This window comes from Myxine glutinosa, chromosome 9 (assembly GCF_964187855.1).
Source record: "Myxine glutinosa chromosome 9, kmMyxGlut1.1, whole genome shotgun sequence".
Classification (NCBI taxonomy): domain Eukaryota; kingdom Metazoa; phylum Chordata; class Myxini; order Myxiniformes; family Myxinidae; genus Myxine; species Myxine glutinosa.
Window position 1 is genome coordinate 92,113,918 of NC_136269.1, and position 16,018 is coordinate 92,129,935.

Consider the following 16,018-nt stretch of genomic DNA (forward strand, 5'->3'; position numbering starts at 1 on the left):
CACCATCGATCACACCATCCTCCTCACCCGACTTGAATCCACCTTTAACGTTACCGGCACTGCCCTCTCTTGGATTAAATCATACCTCTCTGACAGACGCCAGTTCATCTCCATCAATAACTGCAAATCCCCCACTGCTCCCCTCCCCCAAGGTGTCCCCCAAGGTTCAGTTCTTGGCCCCCTCCTCTTCATCCTTCACCTGTCCCCCCTCGGTCACTTAATCCGCCGTCATGGTCTCCAATTCCACTGCTTCGCCGATGACATCCAGCTTTTCATCTCCACCAAGTCCGTCTCCACCGACACCCACTCTATCCTGACAAACTGCATCTCTGAAATAAAATCCTGGCTTCAAATCAACTTCCTCAAACTTAACTGTGATAAATCTGAAATAATCATCATTGGCCCAAAAACGCTCACAAAATCCACCCATAACTTTGCCCTCAACATCGACGGTATCCCAGTATCCACCTCCCCTCTCATCCGGAATCTTGGCGTCATCTTTGACCAAACCCTCTCCTTCGACAAATACAATAAACAGATCACAAAGACAGCCTTCTTTCACCTGAAAAACATCGCCCGTCTCCGCTCATCCCTCTCCTCCACGGCTGCAGAAACCCTCATCCACGCCTTCATCACCTCCCGTCTGGACTACTGCAATAGCCCCCTCTATGGTTCACCCTCAACAATCACCAATAAACTCCAATACATTCAGAACTCCGCTGCCCGTCAACTCACCCATTCCCGGACCCGCGACCACATCACCCCCGTCCTTTACAAGCTTCACTGGCTCCCCATCTCCCAGAGAATCCAGTACAAAATCCTCCTCTTGACCTACAAAGCCCTCCATAACCTGGCCCCATCCTACCTGGCTGACCTCCTCTCCAGACACACTCCCACCCGCAACCTCCGCTCTGCTGGTACCAACCTCCTGACCCCCCCCCCCCCCCCCCCCATCCGGACCAAATTCAGATCCTGGGGGGACAGGGCCTTCTCCATCGCTGCTGCCACCCTCTGGAACTCACTACCTCACACCATCAGAGACTCCTCCTCACTCACCACATTCAAAACATCACTCAAGACCCACCTGTTCAGCACTGCATTCAACATTCAACCCACAGCATTTAACCCCTGACTATCACTTCTCCTTCTCCCTCCTTTTGCTTTAAATATTTCCCTATTGATTCTTGTCTTTTTGCAATTGTTATTTTCATGTTTTGTTATCCATTATGTTTTGCACTCTGTCAAAGCGTCTTTGGGCTTCATGAAAAGCGCTATACAAAATAAATGAATTATTATTATTATTATTATTAGAGCCAAGGGTGTACTTACCTTTTCCACATGCGAAATTTGCATTTATGTTTATTTAAATTATACAATGGACTACAAAATGTAAATGTTTCATGATATTTGTTATATTATATCACCTTTATCTATCAATATTGTTGAAATGAAGATCAAATAGCTGTATGTTGAAATATGTTGAAAAAGTCAAAACTTTACATGGGGTGTACTTACTTTTTCACGTGACTGTACTTCCTGCATCTCCCACCCACTCTCCACAACAACCAGATCGCCCTCATACAATATTCTCCCAGAATATCATGTTTTACCTGAAAGAGTTGAAAATAATTTAAGAGGAAATAAAGATTGTAGAAATAAGGAAATAAATAAACATCGGCAAATGATCATCATAGTATCATTCAGTTATCTGTTAACCTATTAGAAAATCTAGTTAACATATCCAAGAGCTTGGCGACAATAGAAATATCCTGAAATAATTTTTTTTTTCCCTGCTGCGATGAACAAGCACGAACACACATTCCTTTCACACAAAATTAATATGATGAAACATGCAAAGCTCATTACCCATTATGAGGCTAAGCAGCAGAAAGTGAGTCAATTGCTTGTCAGTGTCCTGTGGTGTAAGGTAAGCTTCAAGCAACACCAAGGATTCTGGTGAAATGGACGCCACCAATTCAGGGTTATCCTCAGTCACAGTGTTCAAGCAGTGAGCTGGTCCATTGTGAGGAACAAGGAAAAAAGAAAAGAAGGTGGTAGAGAGTACTATTTAGAAAACACAAACAACCACTCCATCTGAAAAATTTATATATAATTAATTAATTAATATATTAATATATACATATATTAATATATATATATAAATATTAATATATGTATATAAATATTTATATATATATATATATGTATATAAATATTAATATAAATATTTATATATATATATATATATATATATATATATATATATATATATATATATTGTTCCGGATTCGGGGTCGGCGCTCTCCTTACCAAGGGGGGGGGGGGAGGGGGGGTTAATCCCCTTGTCTTTTAAGCTGGCCGTCCCCCGATCCTGGAAATTATAACGCTCCTTTCCGGTCGAGATTGGCCAGGGTGATTGGTCAATGGAGTCCCAAATACCTGAGTGCCAATCCGACTGCAAAGCAGGGAGATAACTCCCGCTCGGACCGCGGACAAGATGGAAATTGCCGAGCGGTTTAGCAATCCGAAGCCCGAGCCATTAACAAAGGACTAAACCCGATCCTGAGCGGTTTCCCAAATCGTGCCACAGGTACTCAATGGAGAGAAAGGACGAAGATGATCGAATGGAGAGGAAACCAAAAGGTAAGGAAGAACAAAGGATTTATTACAACAACCAACAAAGAGGAAACGAAAGGGAAGAATGTACAAGAAGAAGAAGAAGCAGGACACAGAGCAAGCTTATCTATACAGTCTTACTTAACCCCAGGACAAACAGACAGACTTACATGGGAGGGTAGTGGTAGGGGAGGAAGGTCCAGGCAGATGGTAGGGGAGGAAGGTCCAGGCAGATGGTAGGGCGTTGAGGTCCAGCTCCGGTCCAGGCTGAAGAATGGGAGGCAGCTTGTGTGTCGCTGGCGCACGATCGGACCTTACATATGGCGGGGGGCGGAGGGGTAGTCCTTCGCACGTCCGTATGTGCAGTTCTCCGCTCGTGACCTCCTTACTCAACTTCTCAGGTGTTCAGCCCCGCTTAATGATTCCTCGCGCATCTGATACAAACGAGCTCAACAACCGGCAACAATAGGGGTCTAGAGGACCTCAGCCTATTGCGGCAATGCGAGCACCTCCTCCTCTCAGCACTTCTCTCTGTAAAGGTGCCGCGCTTGCGCTGATATAGTGCGCTTTGAAATCAAGCCACGTACTCTCGCACTCCACCCACCGGTGAGCTCACCTCAGCCCTGGTTGGTTAGCGAGGGCTCACCGGCTCCGCCCCTAACAGGGCCACGCCTCGTTCTGGGCCCTCCGCCCCCTTATTCTCCAAGCTTGACCGCGTGCGTAATGGCAGCGCTTGGGCGGAAGCTCAGCGAGGCAGCGAACGCTGCTAACAAAAGGCGCGTAATAGAATTTGGAGAGAGAAAAGCCGCAAAATGAATGGAATTGAAAAGGACCTATCTTATTTAATTAATACAACGCAGATTCAACTATTGTGAACACAGCCTTATCTGAAACACATATTAAGGAAATAACTAAAGTCCTATGGTGACATACGTGTTGCTTATGGACTAGCTATGGGTGCAACCTTATTAAATGATAGGATATTTACAAGAATTATTATTTAGAAGTATTTACAAGTGAGGGGTTCTCAAAATCGCAACACTGCACCCTCCTTTCCTCGAGGCACATCCTGTGCCGACAAAACTTTAACTTAATGTGACACTCAGGTGTAGTAACCCTCTACTTTTAACCTCACCCTGAATGCGACAGTTTTAACAATTAAGTATGTCCCGCCTGCTGCGTTGCATTCGACCGAACAAACTCATGCCCACAGACTAACCGAATTGCGGAATGGTTTTGAAACTACACATCAAGCCGGTGGGGAGCATTATTTACAAGACTACTATTTTGATTACTTACAACTTGAACCCAGGACTTGTCTTTTGGGAGACAAAAGCAGAACTTTTGAAAAGTGGAAACTCATTGCCACACTGCACTGCACTGATACACCATACCACAAGCACCCACATGCATCAATCATAAAAATGCACCAAAAGCACCATAACCAAAAAATGCACAAAACACATTTTAAAATAATAAGCAATGATGATGGGATGTCTTCTCTGCTGGGCCGTTGGTTCTGGTTGATCTTGATCTTCATGCTTGCTGCCTATTTATAATAAGAGTGCACCGATCGTGTCCGCTCTTTATTTATGGCCAGCAGGCCCAACTCCGGTGGTCCACCTGCATGGCATGGATGCCACTTTGAGAACAGTGGTCCACAACCAGATACCGCTGGCCACAGTGGCCGGTCCCCAGCAGAGGTGCCAGGCCCCAAAACGTGGGGTCCATATGTGGTGTTATGCCACAGAACGTGTGGTCCATAAGTGGTGTACCAGTGCAGGCCGGAGGCAGCGGAGGTGCGGGCACACAACTGCAGTCACCTGCGCACTCCCCCCGGGCCCAATAAAACAAGTCCATGAGTGGGGGAAGGAGGACAAGCAAGGCAGCGGGCAAGAGCGCAAGGGTACACATTAATACGAGATAATGCAACATGGAGAGCGCGGGAGAGCGAGCTGAGAAAGCTCGTCCCTGCCGTTCGTCACCCCCCATGTCACCTACACTACCCCTTGCCCCTCCCCGTATTTACACCATTTACAAATTCGTCTCTACTGTCTCGTCCCCCATATTTCCCTCCAGTTCCAAATTCATCATCAATCCCTCCTAAGGAGGAAGAGATGGAATCACAAACACAATGTCACCCCCACGTCATGATGCGTCTTACCATTCCCAAACATCTGCAAAAAGATGGTGTGGAGTACTGTCACCTTGGGTGAGTGGATGCGGATGGTGCGAAGAGATTTTCTCCTAACTACCTTCTAAATGACATTAACACACTTTACACTACCCATTAACACATTAATTAACACACATTAACTTTAAAATGGCCTCTAAACGGTGGGCTTTTATTTTTTTACACTACCCGGGGTCTTTCCCTGCAAAACCATTGGCCACTTTACTCTATGCGGTTCTAAAAACCAATTCCCATTGAACATACTGTGGCGCTCACCAAATTTGGGGTCTCACTCCCCCGATTCTTTCCCCCTGTGCCCTCGCACAATTTCGGGGCTGGGTCGTGTGGCTCACCAGCAGGTCCGCTCACCTGTACACCTCCGCCACTGTACGTCGCCACCCGAGCTTACCTGCTCCTCACCCTAACCTAGGGAAGGCCCTCTGGCTCCCTTACCCCACTACCGCCCTCTCTGGCGTCGGGCTACCTGGGTCCTCCTCTGGATCCTCGGGCCCCATTGAACACTAACTGGCTCCCAGAGCCTACCTGCGGCCTCACCTGGCCGACAGACTAACAGTGGCGGAGTGCCCATTTAACCATTCTCACTAACAGGCCACACGCCCAGCCATTACACTTTACTCATGCACCAATCACAACAGTACTCTGCGACTCTCGCACCACAGATGTCAATATCCAACCACAATTTACCTACTCCCTCTACCTACTTTTAAACTACCCTCCCGGGTATTCGTGAAGGGGTCCATCCTTTCCCCATCCACTCCTTCGCACCATATACTCCACTCCACATATTCCACACTACCAACTCCACACCATCCATTCCATACTATTTATTCCATACCATCTATTCCACACAACCATTCTCCATACACCTGTACTTCTCCACTTGCACACCTTGCAAGTCAATCCACTCAACGCAATGCCATTCATCATGCTCACCACAAATACTCTCGTTCAAATCGTCATTTCATCACTCTCACTACAAACGCATAGCATCATCTAATCTAATGATCTAATCTAATCTAATGAATCCCCACTACAGGTATAATGTCGCTACCTAAATCTAGTTACCTACGGTCATTTCCTAGATCCCTAATCATTATCCTAACCCTCCCGGGCTAGTTTGTACAGCCAAAACCCCATAAACTATAGATCATGTGCCCAAAGGTACGATGTGAGGGATGGTCGATCTACCATCCCTTGACACCGTATACCATTCGCCATCACTATTTCTAATCCAGTCACTACTCTGAGCCTCTCGGGGAAATGCATTTTTACAGCTCGGTTTCGAAAAACCGAGCAATGTATGCGATGGTCTGTCTACTGTAGGGTGGGTCCGTCCGGCATTTACGATTCTGGGGAGGAGGTTTTGTCGGGCCAAGACTCCAGGCACCATCTTGGCACAAGGCCTTGCGCTCCCAAGTGCGATGGCCCAGCCTTGCCCGGCCGGAGCCCCGCATACCACAAGGGGACGCTGCTCCGAACCCTTCTCCTTCCCCTCGAACCGGGCCGATCGCTTTGCCTAACAAAGCGCGGCACCGACCGTGCAGGGCGGAGCCCGGCCCGAATCGTGCACGGCACTCCGTGCAGGAGCGACTCGGCCACGATCCCCGCCGGTCACCGCAGCACACAAAGCGCACCACGCCCCGAGAGCTCACGTCGGCTAAACGTCAGCCTGAACGCTGTCCCGGTTAACGTCGATGCTCGGATTGCATTCTCACACCACGCGTTCCGTTCTACACTCGTACATCTCGGCGCTCCAATGCCTCTCATACAACCCATACATTCCCTGCACTCTCATCACCGCACTCTCTGTTACACACCACTCCTCGGTTGCACACCTCGCCCCCGTTAGTACTCCGTAACTCACGGGTGTGCACTCTTGCACACCCGCTCACCGCACACCTACCCACAGGTGTGCAATCCCCTGTCACACACCCAATCACGCGCTCCACAACCAACTCAGGTGTGCATTCTCGCACACACTCCACAACCAACTCACTCTCTGTATCACAATCACTCCCACTATCACACTCTGTCGTGCATTCATTCTCACTCTCCGTGTCATACTCGCGCTCCGGCGCCATTTCCATTCACACAGCGCACCACGGACCTTCCACACGCGCCTGGGGTACGCTGGAATCCCAAGCGCGCTAAAATTCCTTTTGCGCCAAACACTTTTCCGAAAAGTCTTTTCGTGCCATATACCGACCTACTCACCCTGGCGCTTCCTCTTCTTCGCTCCAACACCTGCAAACTTTCATTGGGGTTAAGCACGGCATCACAATGCGAATTCAGACTTTGAGCATATTCCATTTCTTCCCTCGATTTAATTTCTATCTCTGCCGTCTCTTCCGACCCAATTTCCACCATTTCTTTTTCCTTAATTTCTTTTCCCTCGACGACCGCTGGCGCTAATAAAATCAAATTCTCTACTTCGGCGGTCGCCGGCTTCCCCATACCCTGTGTCGCGATTTCTATACTCGTCAACGTGACTTTGCTTTTCTCAACTTCGCTCAACCCGCGTTCCTCAAGTCGCGCTACCTCGTCGCGTACCCCCGCAACCTTTTCACCCGATCTGCGGTCAATGTCTCTCCCCAATGCTTTTATCTGGCCACCCACTCTGTTTTCAAACCCCGTTAACCCGTCCTTCATTCTTTTCATTTGATTTTCCCGGGTGTCCATCTTGCTTTTCACCCTCTTTAACCCCTCGTTCATTTCGCTACTCACGTCCTCCAATCGAGCCCCCAATTTTCCTTCTAACCCCCCTATTTGACCTCCCAATTAATTCCTCAACCCCCCAATTTGGTCTCCCAATTCATTCCTCAACCCCCCAATTTGGCTTCCGAATTGCTCACCCATTCTATTTTCCATTCCCTTGAAGCTATCTTCCGTTTTGACCATAAAGGCCGTCATGTGGGTCACAAATAGGCCCCAGTCTACTGGTGCCGTGGGCTCGGCTGCCGCCGTCATTTTGTGTGCCTGCAACCCCCTCTTCCATTACTCCCACTTCTTCCCTGGGGTCCTGGGTTGACTCTAACCCTTCTTCTCTCTCCCCCCACCGGCATCCGATCGCCTTGATCATCCATGGCACGATTTTAATTTGGATGTTTTAATAAAATTTCGGCCTCTCGTAATTTCGACCAAATCTTTTTCAGATGTTAATAAAATTTGGTTCGGGTCCAATCCCACTCCCAGACACCAATTGTTGCGGATTCGGGGTCGGCGCTCCCCTTACCAAGGGGGGGGTTATAATCCCCCTGTCTTTTAAGCTGGCCGTCCCCCGATCCTGGAAATTATAACGCTCCTTTCCGGTCGAGATTGGCCAGGGTGATTGGTCAATGGAGTCCCAAATACCTGAGGGCCAATCCGACCGCAAAGCAGGGAGATAACTCCCGCTCAGACCGCGGACAAGATGGAAATTGCCGAGCGGTTTAGCAATCCGAAGCCCGAGCCATTAACAAAGGACTTAACCCGATCCTGAGCGGTTTCCCAAATCGTGCCACAGGTACTCAATGGAGAGAAAGGACGAAGACGATCGAATGGAGAGGAAACCAAAAGGTAAGGAAGAACAAAGGATTTATTACAAAAACCAAAGAAGAGGAAATGAAAGGGAAGAATGTACAAGAAGAAGAAGAAGAATCAGGACACAGAGCAAGCTTATCTATACAGTCTTACTTAACCCCAGGACAAACAGACAGACCTACACGGGAGGGTAGTGGTAGGGAAGGAAGGTCCAGGCAGATGGTAGGGGAGGAAGGTCCAGGCAGATGGTAGGGGAGGAAGGTCCAGGCAGATGGTAGGGCGTTGAGGTCCGGCTCCGATCCAGGCTGAAGAATGGGAGGCAGCTTCCGTGTCGCTGGCGCGGGATCGGACCTTACATATGGCGGGGGGGAGGGGCGCGGTAGTCCTTCGCAAATCCGCATTCGCAGTTCTCCGCTCGTGACCTCCTTACTCAGCTTCTCAGGTGTTCAGCGCCGCTTATGATTCCTCGCGCATCTGGTACAAACGAGCTCAACAACCGGCAACAATAGGGGTCTAGAGGGCCTCAGCCTATTGCAGCAATGAGGGCACCCCCACGTCTCTCTCTTCGCACCTCCTCCTCTCAGCACTTCTCTCTGTAAAGGCGCCGCGCTTGCGCCGATATAGTGCGCTTTGAAATCAAGCCGCGTACTCTCGCACTCCGCCCACCGGTGAGCTCACCTCAGCCCTGGTTGGTTAGCGAGGGCTCACCGGCTCCGCCCCTAACAGGGCCACGCCTCGTTCTGGGCGCTCCGCCCCCTTCTTCTACAAGCTTGACCGCGTGCGTAATGGCGGCGCTTGGGCGGAAGCTCAGCGAGGCAGCGAACGCTGCTAACAAAAGGCGCGTAATAGAATTTGGAGAGTCAAGCCGCAAAATGAATGGAATTGAAAAGGACCTATCTTATTTAATTAATAATAATAATAATAATAATAATAATTCATTTATTTTGTACTAGGGCATGCCCGTACTATATATATATATATCTAAAATTATATCCCCCCCCTCTATTTACATGAAATGGTTTGGTCCATTCGCAAAGCCAAAGCGAACGGCTTGCGAGTACGGTGACAACCCCCCCCCCCCCCCTCTATTTACATGAAATGGTTTGGTCCATTCGCAAAGCCAAAGCGAACGGCTTGCGAGTACGGTGACAATCCCCCCCCCCCCCCCCCCTCTATTTACATGAAATGGTTTGGTCCAAAGCGAACGGCTTGCGGAGTTTGGTAAATAAATCGCCATAGCTCGGTAACTACTTCTCCGATTAATATGAAACCTTGAAAAGGCACATCCTCGGGTCCCCAGCAATATACCTGGCAAGTTTCAAGTATATCGGACCCGTGGTTGTCGAGAAACAGCGGTCACAGACAAACGACACACACACATACACACACACATACACACACACATACACACACACATACACACAGAGATTACTGGAATTATAGATAGATAGCGCTTTTCCAGAAGCCCAAAGGCGCTTTGACAGAGTGGAAAACATAATGCATAACAATACATGAAAACAACAATTGCAAAAAGACAAGAATCAATAGTGAAATATTTAAAGCAAAAGGAGGGAGAAGGAGAAGAGATAGTCAGGGGTTAAATGCTGTGGGTTGAATGTTGAATGCAGTGTTGAACAGGTGGCTCTTTAGTGATGTTTTGAATGTGGTGAGTGAGGAGGAGTCTCTGATGGTGTGAGGTAGTGAGTTCCAGAGGGTGGGAGCAGCGATGGAGAAGGCCCTGTCCCCCCAGGATCTGAATTTGGTCCGGATGGAGGGGGTCAGGAGGTTGGTACCAGCAGAGCGGAGGTTGCGGGTGGGAGTGCGTCTGGAGAGGAGGTCAGCCAGGTAGGATGGGGCCAGGTTATGGAGGGTTTGTATGTCAAGAGGAGGATTTTGTACTGGATTCTCTGGGGGATGGGGAGCCAGTGAAGCTTGTGAAGGACGGGGGTGATGTGGTCACGGGTCCGGGAATGGGTGAGTAGACGGGCAGCGGAGTTCTGAATGTATTGGAGTTTATTTGTGATTTTTGAGGGTGAACCATAGAGGAGGCTATTGCAGTAATACAATGCAGATTCAACTATTGGGAACACAGCCTTATCTGAAACACATATTAAGGAAATAACTAAAGTCCTATGGTGACCTACGTGTTGCTTATGGACTAACTATGGGTGCGACCTTATTAAATGATAGGATATTTACAAGAGTTATTATTTAGAAGTATTTACAAGTGAGGGGTTCTCAAAACCACAACTATATATATATATATATATATATATATATATATATATATATATATATATATATATATATATATATATATAATTATATATACAGTGAAACCTTGACTTACGAGTGCACCAACTTACGAGTTTTCCGAGATACGAGCCGTCGCTCGGTCGATTTTTTGCTTTGTGATGCGAGCCGAGATCTGAGTTACGAGCGAGCGAGCTTGGATATAAAACACGTAATCGTCGAAAAACATGAGCGAGGTGTGCGTGTTGTCGACTTGGCGAGGCAGTATGATCGTAGTACTTCTACGATATGTACGATTTTGAAGCAGAAGGAGTCGATAAAGGCTATAACGCCAGCCAAGGGCGTTAAGATTATTTCAAAGCTCCGGACCTCTGTCCACGAAGAGACGGAGAAGCAGCTCACAGGAGATACCGTGACCGAGAGCATCATCTGTGAGAAGGCACGAGACATTTACGGGGATTTGGTGCAGCAGACGGCGGGAACATGAACGGACGAGGCATCGGAAGAGTCATTCAAAGCCAGTCGGGGATGGTTTGATAATTTTAATAAGAGGACCGGCATTCACTCCGTCATCAGGCATGGTGAGGCAGCAAGCTCGGATGTGAAGGCAGCTGAAGATTTTATTATAACTTTTGCCGAACTGATAGAAGCCAAAGGATACATCCCCCAGCAAATCTTCAACTGTGACGAGACAGGGCTCTTCTGGAAAAAGATGCCGAGGAGGACGTATATAACGGCAGAGGAGAAGAGCATGCCAGGCCACAACTTGTTCAGTGCCGGCGATAGCTCGCCTTCTCTGTGGAAGACACGGTGAGATCCTTAACATCCAACAACTAACTAATGGAGTACACCTGTGCACTTGGAGTTTGCAAAAAAGCACCTAAAGGACTCTCACACTGTGAGAAACAAGATTCTGTGGGCTTTCATGTGTCTTTCACTGAGGAGAGGCTTCCGTCTGGCCACTCTGCCATAAAGCCCAGATCGGTGGAGTGTTGCAGTGATGGTTGTCCTTCTGGAAGTTTCTCCCATTTCCACACATGATCTCTGGAGTTCAGCCAGAGTGACCATCGGGTTCTTGGTCACCTCTCTTACCAAGGCCCTTCTCCCCCGAATGCTCAGGTTGGCCGGGCGGCCAGCTCTTGGGAGAGTCCTGGTTGTTCCAAACTTCTTCCATTCAAGAATTATGGAGGCCACTGTGCTCTTGGGAACCTTCAATGCAGAAGAAATTTTTTTTAAGCTTCCCCAAATTTGTGCCTCGACACAATCCTGTCTCTGAGCTCTTCAACCTCATGGCTTGGTTTTTGCTCTGATATGCATTGTCAGCTGAGACCTTATGTAGACAGGTGTGTGCCTTTCCAAATCATGTCAATCAATTGAATTTACCACAGGTGGACTCCAATCAAGGTGTAGAAACATCTCAAAGATGATCAAGAGAAATGGGAGGCACCTGAGCTAAATTTCAAGTGTCATAGCAAAGGGTCTGAATACTTATGTCACTGTGATATTTCAGATTTTTTTTTTCTTTTTAATAAATTTGCAAAACTTTCAAAATCCTGTTTTCTCTTTGTCATTATGGGATATTGAGTGTAGATTGATGAGGGAAAAAATGAATATAAACGATTTCAGCATAAGGCTGCAACATAACAAAATGTGAAAAAAGTGAAGGGGTCTGATACTTTCTGAATGCACTGTATCCTCAATGAAAAACTGAAATAGAGCGCTCAGGACCTCAGACTGGGCCGAAGGTTCACCTTCCAACAGGACAATGACCCTAAGCACACAGCCAATACAACGCATGAGTGGCTTCGGGACAACTCTGTGAAGGTCCATGAGTGGCCCAGCCAGAGCACCGACCTGAACCCAATCAAACATCTCTGGAGAGACCTGAAAATGGCTGTCCACCAACGGTCCCCATCCAACCTGACAGAGCTTGAGAGGATCTGCAGAGAAGAATGGCAGAAAATCCCCAAACCCAGGTGTGCAAAGCTTGTCGCGTCATACCCAAGAAAACTCGAGGCTGTAATCGCTGCCAAAGGTGCTTCAACTAAGTACTGAGTTAAGGGTGTGAATACTTATGTCAATGTGATATTTCAGTTTTTCATAAATTTGAAAAAGTTTCTAAAATCCTGTTTTCTCTTTGTCATTATGGGGTATTGAGTGCAGATTGATGAGGGGAAAAAATTAATTTAAACGATTGCAGCATAAGGCCACAACAAAACAAAATGTAAAAAAGTGAAGGGGTCTGCTTTACATAGTTTATGATGTGGATTGTGAAAGAGCTTTTTATATTTGATGAAGTGGATTATGGATTGTGGTTGCATTCAATAATTATTGATTCGAATAAGCGCTTTATATTTTGCAGTCCACAGCTATAGTCATTTTTATGTAAATACAGTCACGTGAAAAAGTAAGTACACCCCATGTAAAGTTTTGACTTTTTCAACATATTTCAACATACAGCTATTTGATCTTCATTTCAACAATATTGATAGATAAAGGTGATATAATATAACAAATATCATGAAACATTTACATTTTGAAGTCCATTGTATAATTTAAATGAACATAAATGCAAATTTCGCATGTGGAAAAAGTAAGTACACCCCTACATTTATCACTACTTCAAATACATGAAATTAGAATAAGGTGCACCAGCTCAGCTGCAAACGATTAGAACATCGTTAAAGAGGATCTTGGAGGAACCTGTCTTATTTAAACATCAGACATTTAGTTTGGCTTGCTCTTTGTTGTTGAAGTGTGCGGCGTCACCATGCCTCGATCAAAAGAGCTCTCTGAGGCCTTCAGAAAGAAGGTTATACATGCCTACGAGTCTGGGAAGGGATTTAAAAAGATCTCCAAACAATTTGAAATCAATCATTCGACTGTCCGGAAGATCATCTACAAGTGGAGAAGATTCCAAACAACTGCCAACTTGTTCAGGCCAGGCGGCCCCAGCAAGTTCAGCCCGAGAGCAGACCGCAAGATGCTGAAAGAAGTCTCTAAGAACCCAAGAATGTCATCACGGGACCTACAGGTAGCTCTTGCCACTGTTGATGAAGTGCACGAGTCTACCATTAGAAAGAGGCTGCACAAATTTGATCTACATGGGAGGTGTGCCAGGAGGAAACCTTTGCTGTCCAGAAAGAACATCAGGGCAAGACTAAAGTTTGCCAATGAACACCGAGGCAAAGACCAGTACTTCTGGAACAATGTGCTCTGGACAGATGAGTCAAAGGTAGAGCTATTTGGCCACAGTACTAGAAGACATGTTTGGTGAAAACCAAAGACAGCATTTGACCACAAGAACCTGATACCAACTGTAAAGCATGGCAGTGGAAATATTATGGTTTGGGGCTGCTCTGCTGCATCAGGGTCTGGGCAGCTCACCATCATAGAATCCACTATGAATTCTTCATTGTACCAGAGGGTGCTTGAGGATAATGTGAGGCCATCTGTCGGAAAGTTGAAGCTCAACCGAAGGTGGACCTTGCAATATGACAATGACCCTAAACATACCAGTAAATCCACCAAAGAATGGCTGAAAAGAAAGAAATGGAGGGTTCTGGAATGGCGAAGTCAAAGCCCGGATCGGAATCCCATCGAGATGTTGTGGGGGGGATTTGAAACGACCTGTGCATGCAAGAAACCCCTCAAACATCGCACAGCTGAAAGAATTCTGCATGGAGGAGTGGGCAAAAATTTCTCCCAGTCTACGTCAGAGAATGGTAGACAGTTATAAGAAACACCTACTTGAGGTTGTTTCTGCCAAAGGGGGTAATACCACCTATGAGAGCCAAGGGTGTACTTACTTTTTCCACATGCGAAATTTGCATTTATGTTTATTTAAACTATACAATGGACTACAAAATGTAAATGTTTCATGATATTTGTTGTATTATATCACCTTTATCGATCAATATTGTTGAAATGAAGATCAAATAGCTGTATGTTGAAATATGTTGCAAAAGTCAAAACTTTACATGGGGTGTACTTACTTTTTCATGTGACTATGACAAAAGTTGTGAGAGAAGAAAGAAGAAGAAGAAAGAAGAAAAAAAAAAAAACTTTCTTTGCATCCTTAAGAGTTGCTCGGCAATGCCAATGCCTAATTTGTGATTCTAAGTCGAAGATAAACATTAAGCAGAGCTCTCCATGAGCAAAATTCAGGCGAGATAATGATCACTCTCCAAAGTTTTCTCCAGGGCGAACAGAGGCAATTGGTTATATTTAAAGGGAAGCAACTCCAGATAAGCAAAGAGACAAAAAGTTGTTCGTTCTAATAAATTCACAGGAGGCATCAATGGGGATTCATTTGGATGTCTGGATTTGTTTTAAAAAGAAATTCTGTAAAAAAAAAAAAAAGACCGATTGTAATCATTTGGAGGAACAGTATCCGACATCGCTGTCATTTCTGAATAATTCAGAGCATTGGGCAGGGAGACTGGCGCATATTTGATGTCGCACATCCACAAATTAGAAACAGGTTTTTGAAATTGCAGGATTTGTAAATGTTTAGATTTGTGGTGGAGGAGAATAAGGTAGCCTCACTGGGTGGTGAAATGGGCAAGGAGTTCATGGTACTATCAGCACTAAGTGGTAAAATTGACATGAAATGTTTCCTTATCCAGCTCGACTGCATTTTCCCCTACCCCTCATCCATATCTCTTGTTATCTGTCTCCATCTATTTTGTCCCTCTGCCCTGCTGTTGGCATTTCCCCCTTCTCTTTCTGGTGTTCTTCATTTTGTTGCATCCTGATCCATAATTTGTTCTCGCTCTTCCATGAGCCTTGACTCTGGATATAAAAAGAAAACCTTGAGGCATGGTGCAAAATGTGGCTGCAAAAAATGAAGGATACCCTGGCTAATCGAAGGTTTGAGCCTGCAGCCAGAAATGTGGATGTGGACAGTATCGCATAGGAGCAACAGGAGCAAGTAGCTGCCACTGGAACGGAGTAAAACACCATGGCAAGGAGGCATCCCCATGAGCAAGATGAGGGAGAATCTGGCATGCCCCAAGTGTTGGTCATTGCACTCATCCACGATGCAAAGGGATAGTTGATGGAATGATTATAGCATCTGAGTTGAACCCCTCCCTCCCCCGCCTCCCCTACTCCACCAGCCCCCACAGACAGCTGGGACTATTGCGGCTGTACCAAGCGTTTACTGCACAAGCTACTTACTGAGTTTGGCCTAGGAACTCTGCTGTCTTATGGTTCCCATTGTCTTCGACCGTGTGGCTGAGGCCTTAAAGACATAGATAATTAAGGTTCCCGTCCACCGCTTGGTTTGTTCCGTGGGCGCATATACCGGTAATGGTTAAGTTGGGGTTAGTGTTACGGATTCGGCCCTTCCGTGGGTGTGGTTGTCATCCACTTATAACCTTGCTGGTGATGTAGTATTATTCTTATCGGGGTTGGAAAGGAAACGGCGGTTAT

General features: G+C 46.5%; 1 protein-coding gene across 8 annotated transcripts in view; it reads right to left on the bottom strand.

The window, feature by feature from the left end:
- HEATR3 (HEAT repeat containing 3) overlaps nucleotides 1-16,018 on the bottom strand; it is a 92,685-nt gene that overhangs the window by 63,769 nt on the left and 12,898 nt on the right. For 7 of the 8 annotated variants that reach the window (XR_013624553.1, XR_013624554.1, XM_068128822.2 and 4 more), the window contains one exon: nucleotides 1,867-2,013. The exons of the other annotated variant lie outside the window; for it this stretch is intronic. Coding sequence is in view for 5 of the 7 variants with exons in the window: in XM_068128822.2 (XP_067984923.2) it covers nucleotides 1,867-2,013 (147 nt within the window). In the remaining 2 variants the exon portion in view is untranslated. The remainder of the gene's footprint in view (nucleotides 1-1,866; nucleotides 2,014-16,018) is intronic. 8 annotated transcript variants of the gene reach the window in all.